The 8,498-nt window shown below is 44.9% G+C and overlaps 2 protein-coding genes across 2 annotated transcripts in view; both read right to left on the bottom strand.

The window, feature by feature from the left end:
- Positions 1–1,669: 1,669 nt before the first annotated feature.
- On the bottom strand, positions 1,670–6,083 carry necap1 (NECAP endocytosis associated 1; the record flags this gene model as incomplete). Its single annotated transcript, XM_080540548.1, has 8 exons — positions 1,670–1,724; positions 1,926–2,061; positions 2,259–2,409; positions 2,557–2,665; positions 2,995–3,076; positions 3,665–3,769; positions 4,324–4,424; positions 5,986–6,083. 8 exons carry the CDS (start codon positions 6,081–6,083, stop codon positions 1,670–1,672), a joined length of 837 nt encoding a protein of 278 aa, XP_080396674.1.
- A 641-nt stretch (positions 6,084–6,724) lies between these two features.
- The window catches only part of aicda (activation-induced cytidine deaminase), a gene marked incomplete at both ends in the record, with an annotated part of 49,592 nt that continues 47,818 nt past the window's right edge, over positions 6,725–8,498 (bottom strand). The window contains 2 exons of the mRNA XM_080540547.1: positions 6,725–6,775; positions 6,879–6,994. Coding sequence (XP_080396673.1) covers positions 6,725–6,775; positions 6,879–6,994 — 167 coding nt within the window. The remainder of the gene's footprint in view (positions 6,776–6,878; positions 6,995–8,498) is intronic.

Raw genomic sequence — 8,498 nt, 5'->3', positions numbered from 1 at the left:
GTATTTATAATGACAAGAAACATCGGGGGGAGAGGGGAAATGCATATTGGTTTGTATAGAGCACATACGTAAACGAACATGGGGTAGAGGTCACACACACACACACACACACACACACACACACACACACACACACACACACCAGATAGCTGAATGGTATTATTACTATCTGATGCCCTCCCATTCTCCAGCCATCCCTCCCACAAACAAAAACAACACAACATAGGAGTAACACTGCATCTCACCGCCTCACTGCATTGCCAGTTAAAGAGTTTTAGCGCGCAGGCTCAATGTTCTAGAACATGGTTTTGAAAAACGGTCACAGACAAAACAAACTCTTGTATGTACAACATAGGGTAGAAGTAGTTGCCTCTTAGGCACAGATCTAGGATCAGCTTACCCTCTCTGAATTCAAACTGTAAACCAAACCATTAGGGAGAACACAAAAATGACCTTAGATCAGAGTCCACAGGCAACTTCATACTACTCTGTAATACGTAATACACAGGCCTATTCATTGAGCAGGGTAAGGTCATGACCTGAATGAGTCACCCCTACCCATAATAACCCTGGTGATGACATAACAAAGCCTAAATCATGCCTATCACCCCCTCCTTTTCCCCAGAGTCAGAGACAAAAGCAGACTCTCTCTCTCTCTCTCTCTCCCCCTCTCTCTCCCCCTCTCTCTCTCCCCCTCTCTCTCTCCCACTCTCTCTCTTTCCATCTCTCGCTCTCTCTCCCTTCTCTCGTCGCTGAGCAGTGTTGATTTACTAACTAACAACAGTTCGCCAGCTGAAACAATGCAGGGCAGCCCTGTGCCCTTTCCCAGTGAAATACGTCCTCAGCAGCTCTCTCCATTCTCCCAGTCAGTCACACTGTGGTTGTGAGCCCAGAAGAGCCCACTAGAGGGCGCCACACAGCACAACTGCATACAGTAGTTTAGGGTTTTCTACTCAAAGTAGACTTAGATAGAGGCCAACCTTAACCCTACGTTGGTCCTGATCTTGGAAAGGAAAAAGCCCAAAGAGGAACTTAGATCAAATCTAAGAAGCAACTTTTTTCTCCACCAATGCAACCAGACTAGCCTCTCAATCAATGCTTTTATTTACTGGATCCCCACAACTGGAGATTCAGAAGGAAAATTAACTACAAGACTAACCACAACAACAACAACGGGAATTACAAACTACTGACAAATGACAATATATACATTTACAATAATATCATCTTCTGTACATAAATGAATTAATTTGTTATTATCAAGACTATATTAGTGATTCACCATCATTCCTCGCTGTACCGTATTTCATTTAGTGAGATCTTCCACCTCAGTCTTGTCCCTCTGAAATAAATAAATACTCTGTTGTTGCCATAGTTAAGGAATAAAACACAGAGAGAGAGCAAGAGAGAGGGTGGGGAGAGAGAGGGCAGTGGGAGGGAGGGAGGGAGATGGGAGGGGTGATTAGAGAGGTGGGGAAGGGGGGGGGGAGAGAGTGGGAGAAAGGTGCAAAAAGACAGAGGGGCAGAACAGGAGAGGGTAGGAGAACACTGAGCTTCAGAGAAAATACAGTTACAGTGCTGGGTGGGTAAACTGGGTCAACTGGTGGACAGTCAGGTCAGGGGTCAGGCTCAGGTAAAGGTCAGGTGAAAGGGATTGTGGGGAACTGCCTCAGAACTGTACCCAGCTGGCGTCCTCCTGCTTGGTGACAGGTGGAGAGGCCGAACTGCATGATGGGAAATAAAATGGGAGAGCTTTGCATCAATTGGATGAACAGAGAGAGAGAGAGAGAGATAGATAGAGAAAGAGAGAGAGAGAGAGAGAGATGGAGAGACAGAGAGAGAGAGATAGATAGATAGATAGATAGAGAGACAGAGAGAAAGAGAGATAGAGAGAGAGAAAGAGAGAGACAGAACAGTCCCTTTACCTTTCTGAAGCAGAGAAGTCTCCCCACAGGTCAGAGCTGGCTGTAGTGTTGGGGTTGGGGTTGGGGTTGGGGTTGGGGTTGGGGTTGGTCTGCACCACAGAGTTAGAGTTACTGTTGTCCAGATCTAACAAAAAGCCTGAGAACAGAAAACAAAACACTTCAGACCCCTCTTATTACAGTACACTAGGCCTAAAATGACGGTTCGCTTGAATCCAGAACTTCAGATTACCAACAGCATCAAAAAGCATCCTCCATCCTTCCTATCCAGGAATGGTGTTTACTAGGCTCACCTAAGCAAGATAAGCATGGAGGGCAGGATGTCGTTTACCATACCTGTGTCACTTCCTCCTGTGAGTTGTTGTTTATCGTTGTCATTGTCGTTGCCAGACGAAGGGGGAGGGGCTATCTTGCCTCCTGGAGGAGGGGGGAGGAGCCCAAAGCCACCTGCACTCTGAGGGCGGGACTTGTCTCTCTTTCTACCTTGCTAAGAGAGGGATAGAGAGGAATAGAGAGGGAATGAGAGAAGGAGTGTGTGTGTGTGTGTGTGTGTATATGTATGTGTGTGTGTATGTGTATGTGTGTATGAAGTTGACTGTTCAAAGTAGAACAAGGAGTGAATGCAGGATCTTACCCCAATATTCAGAGTGATGGTTTGGCCCTCTTTGAAGCCCAGGTCCAGTTTGGGGGTGGAGACTGGATTCTGAGACTGCTTATTGATCTCATCATCCTGTTTCACCCACCTGAGAGAGAGAGAGAGAGAGAGAGAGAGAGAGAGAGAGAGAGAGAGAGAGAGAGAGAGAGAGAGAGAGAGAGAGACAGGGCGGGGGTACAGAGAGGAGAGAGAAACATGCAATTATTAACTCGTTGACTGGTAATGATTCCACAGCCATATTCTGTATGGTGTGACTGTAGAAAGAAGGGTGCCTCTGGTGTGTAGAAGAAGATGCAGAGTCGCAACTCACTTTTTTTTTCTGAGTGGGGCAGTCCCACTTTAACCGGGGACCCTGCGGTTACATGGTCAACGCTTAACCCGCTACGCCACCTAAGCGCCCCCCGAGTCGCTACTCACTTGAAGTGGTCCTGCAGCGCTACGTTGAAGTCAAACGAGTCTCCTCTGTCCCCGAACCCGATGCCTATGAACGCACTGCGACCTGGAAGAAGAGAGGGCCGGGGGAACCAGAACCACTAATCACTGTGAGCATTTATACTCTTAACAAGCCAAATGTAGAAGAAGAGAATATGCCCTTTCTAGAACTCTTTTCTAGATCAAGAAGCTCAAATATTGAGCTCATCGTTTCCTACAATATTTGTCTTTTTTGAGAAAGCCACATCTAGTGACAACCATGTTTCTAGTTTCCACTATTAAGGTAGGAAGACTAGAACAGTAGAATGGAACAGTTGCGTAGAACAGTAGTATGGAACAGTAGACTAGAACAATAGAATGGAACAGTAGACTAGAACAGTAGTATGGAACAGTAGAGTAGAACAGTATTAAGTATTAACACTATTTAGGTTAAGGCAAGTGCTGGGAAACTTCAGCCCCTGTAGGGGCAGTGTGTGTACAGGATTGTGCTCCAGACCAGCACTAAGGCATTCATGGGTGAGGATGAGTGTCGGGTTAACTGTGGTTAAACCAACGACTGTGGTAGGAAGGTAAACCTCTCCAGCATGGCCAGATAGTGGCCCTACGGTGAAACAAACAACAACCGACCACCCTGCAGGTGACAGTAACAACCCACCGCTCTCGTCCTGGATACGAAGCACAAAGTAACGACTGGAGTCGCTGACGGTCTCCACGGCGATGCCAGGGAACTCGTCAATCGGCGCCTGTGCAAACAACTCCCCTGCAAATATACGGACATTATGACAACAACAACACACAATGTAAGAGTCCTCTCTACACCTGTACTTCAATGGTATGAGTTCATTGGCTAATTGGCTAGGTATACTGTTTACCTCCTGGCGTACCTGTACTAAACAGTCAGACACAGTTATACATATAGAAACACAGGACATATAGGGCCAGTTTCACAGACAACACTTAAGCATAGTCCAGGATTAAAAATCACACTTGCAATGGAATATCTCCATTGAGGAAGCTTTTTAGGAATCTAGGATTAGTCTTAATCTGTGTCCATGAAAGGCCTTGCAACGGAGGGTTAATGTTAAACGCCTCCTAAATACAGTATGTTCCAAATCATTCCAACTCACTGTAGCCTATTTCTGTGGAAAACCCACAGGGGCAAAATTAATATCACTCTATACTGTTGATTCCTAGTACTGTATCCAAATCAACAAGAAGAAGTGCCTGGGGATGGGTTAGAGGTTAGGAATGAAGTGGCCGCCAGGTTGAAAGTGACATTGATGCTGTCATGTAAACAGAGCCTGTGTTCCTCACCAGAGATCTTGTCCTCCAGTTTGATGTAGGCCACTTTGCCCCGGGCCGTCACACGCATGCGCCCTGTCCAATCGGGAGCATCCAGCTTCCAATCTGCTGCCCTAGGAGAGAAACAGGCAGCCAATGAGAGAAGTGTGTGTGTGTGTGTGTGTGTGTGTGTGTGTGTGTGTGTGTGTGTATTACTATAAGGCTGTTACACTATGTGTAAATGGTGTTGACATATGAGAGAAGTGTGTGTGTGTGTGTATCAATGAGACAATGAGACAATGTGTGTGTGTGTGTGTGTGTGTGTGTGTGTGTGTGTGTGTGTGTGTTACTATAAGGCTGTATGTGTAAATGGTGTTGTTGACATAACTTAACTGTATTGATTAAATGACTGGTGACTGGTGAAACATTTAATTAATCGCAAAGGAGAAAATAAGGTGACTCATATACTTGGTCCTCCTGGCATTTCATTGCTACCTAGGGTGGAAGATTGCGTCATCATTGTTATTACTCACTATAGCCTATCACACAACAGACTGAGTGCTATCTGGTCACTGGCATGCTATGCTACTGATGGTAAACCCATAGCCTAGATATCTCATCTCCCGGGAGACGCCAACAGTTTCGACCGTATCTGACCAGTCAGCATCCAGATGCACTAGATCACGTTAAAGCACCAGCCAATGAAATAAGGTAAACACAATCCACACACACACACAGACAGACACACACACAGACACAGACACACAGACACAGACACAGACACAGACACAGACACACACAGACACAGACACAGACACAGACACAGACACAGACACAGACACACACAGACACAGACACAGACACAGACACACACACACACACACACACACACACACACACAGACACAGAGAGACACACAGACACAGACACAGACACACAGACACAGACACAGACACACCCACACCCACATACACACACACACACACACACACACAGCAAAGGATAGACAATGCCAAGTCAACAAGAAATCTTTTTACTGGCCCCCATAATAAAACACGACAGGAGATTCCGACATAATCTCCTTCCAAGGAAGTAAAACATCTCATCTAATCCCTCAAACCCTTCAATACCGTAGTACACCATGTAAGCTTACAATAAACATTCACTGATTCTATGAACAGAGAACTAAAACTGTCAGGCTTTAGAGGGGGGGGGGGGGGGGGGGGGGGGGGACACGGTCACGTTTACGCATTGTAAGCAGTATTCGACCAACCATCTCTGTGTGTGCATTGGGACGCAGACAGACAGGCGTTGGTACCGACAGACAGGTCAGGTGCAACAATGACAGGTGTAGCAGGCTACTATCCACCCATACAATAGAACGCACGCAACACACAACCTTGATATGATATTTTCCTCTTTATCTATTGCGCTGCCCCAATAAAGTGTCATACAGGTTTGCCCAGGAGGTTATGACACCAAAAAAGCAATTACGTACAACAATTTAGACGCACTGTCTGCCTTTGATGTGGGGGGACAAGCTAACGGGTTGTTTATTATGGGGGAGCGCTCCTACTACAGACAGGCAGCGATCGTTCTCCATCACTGCGCCGATTGATGCATGCTGGAGTCGGATGCAAGGTCAGACGGATGATCATGGACCCTTTACTACGGCATGATCGGTGTGGCTCTTACCTGACGCCCCGGTTCGATGCTCGCGGGGGGATTCGGTAAACGTTGACGTCAGGTTTCACACACAGGATCGACTCGTACTCCCCCTCGATGGTCGCCATCTTGACTCTAATTCACCGAATCCGTGTCGGTGCATTGGTGGTGTCTGTGCGGTAACCGGGGGACGTGAGGAGCGTAATATACCGTGTATTTGCGCAGTGTGTTCTCATCCATCCCACGGTTGCTCACCTTACTACGGATGCTGATATGAGTTAGTTAGCCCTCTCTAAAACCTTATCGAATCGATTCACATAATTCATAATAAATGGCATTCCGTTGAATAGGAAAAATGACACAAAAAAGCATAAGAAACGGTATTTTATTTTATGACAATAACAAACATATGCTATTACATTAACGCATTTAATGCTTAGAGGATATAAAAAATAAAAAATAAAGAAGTTTCATTGACATACAATACAGTATTTAATGCACAATTTGAGGAGCAGTAACCTCCTTATCTCAGTTAATTTTTCTTATTCATTATTACAATGATGGCTCAAAATGGTCATTTCACTATAATGACAGCACCAGTAGGAGGATGAGGAGGAGGAGGAGGAGGAGGAGGAGGAGGAGGGGAAGGATGAGAAGGAGGGGATATGGTTCATCGTCCAAGAAGAGAAGGAGGGGATATGGTTCATCGTCCAAGAAGAGAAGGAGGGGATATGGTTCATAGTCCAAGAAGAGAAGGAGGGGATATGGTTCATCGTCCAAGAAGCGCAAAAGCATCTCTCCAATCTTCTGCATCACTAGGCTGTAAGAGAGAACAGGGGAACAGTTATAACTGAATCTAACACTCAGGTGTGTGTGTGTGTGTGTGTGTGTGTGTGTGCATGCATGTGTGTGTGGAGCTTTACCTGGAGGATACGGTTCAGTTTCCTGGCCAGGCGAACAGAGTTCTGTTGTAGCCCGTCCCAGGCCTTAAACCCTCTCACCCTCCGAGCTACAAAAGTTTGCCAGCAGTAGAAATAGTCTGAAGGAGTAAGACCAGGGTTAGACCAGGGTTAGACCAGGGTTAGGGTTATGTGGAAGGTCTGAGCTCCCATGAAAGCAGTAAAACCATACATCTGTGGGGGGTCGCTAATAATACATGACCACAACCATTATTTGATCAAAAATGTCAATGTAATGAGTATTATTTATATTTATTTATATGAGAAATATTCTAAAATAAACACGTTTTCCAAAAGAACTACGCGCACCAGCATTAATCTCCTGTGAATGACAGTAGGCCTTTGACTGCCTGCACTTTACCACCAAGACACTATGGGGCGCAGTAGAATATTGTGCAACAGCAGAATATGATCGTTGAGAGCTTGCGAGTCCATTTAAAGTCCATTTAATAAGTTAATTAAATAAGTCCATTTAATAAGTTAAAGAAATAAGTCAATTTAATAAATAAGCATCATTTCATGGTTATGTACACGGTTATTAACATGGTTAGAAGTTTATAATGTGTACTTATTTACAAGCTCTAATGTGAGTTCGCCCATTGGCTATGTCATTCATTCATTTCTTTATTTCATTGGTCCATCGGGAAGAGCTAGCCAACTGTAATGCATGCTGAGAGAGAGGGGGCGGGACTTTGTACTAATAACGATACTATGCACTAAGTAAGGTGTCAGACTGATTGAGGACCTCGTGAGTGAAGACCTGTTTGCTGTGTTTATAACAATTCGTGAATCAAAGAACAGTTATTCCTTTGGCTGTTGGTGCACATTGAAGCTACCAGAGGTAAATACATATGTCTGGTGTTTGTTTATAAGCTACATCTACTCGTTGTAGTATGTTATATTTGACCGGAGAGCTAATCGCGGTTAGCTTAGCATAATTACGTTAGCATGTTGCTAACATGTGCTGAGTAGGGTTGCCACCTTTCAGTCAGAGAAATAAGGGACACCCCTCGCAGTAGGGGCCCCGCTCCTCGGGACCACGACCACCACGGGCCCAAGGGCGGGGTGGGGGCGCCAGTGCTAGTAAATCATAAGTTAAACATCGTTTCAATAAAGCCTTAAGGGCTGCTAAGTTTCACCAAAAGTTTGGAGTGAGATTTTTTGGCGGTGGAGCGACCCAAAACTGTGCACGTGTGCCCCTCTGTGCCCCTCAAAACCCCAAAACTGTGCCCCTCTCTCCCACACAATTATTTGTGCTAGTTTCCTGCCATTTTACATGTTGTTCATAATAAACCAGCACAAGAAATACAAATAATTGTAACATTTGATAAAAACAAGACAAATTCAGACAATACATCATATTTATGTAAGTCTTAATAAACAAATACAGTAGCCTACAGAGTCTAAAAGAAAATTGGGCCCCATCAACAGGGCCCCTTGGTCAGCATTTTTTGGGAGGGACCCCCAATTGTTGTATTTGAATTGTACATTGTATTTAATAATAATAATAATAATAACAATGTTATATTATGTTACATTAGAGAAACAAAAAACAGTTACCAAAACTGTAAAGTTGCAACGTAG

This window comes from Nansenia antarctica, assembly GCF_963989245.1.
Source record: "Nansenia antarctica genome assembly, chromosome: 10".
Lineage (NCBI taxonomy): Eukaryota > Metazoa > Chordata > Actinopteri > Argentiniformes > Microstomatidae > Nansenia > Nansenia antarctica.
Note: the sequence above shows the minus strand (reverse complement) of the source record. Positions and strands in the feature narration are given on the sequence as shown.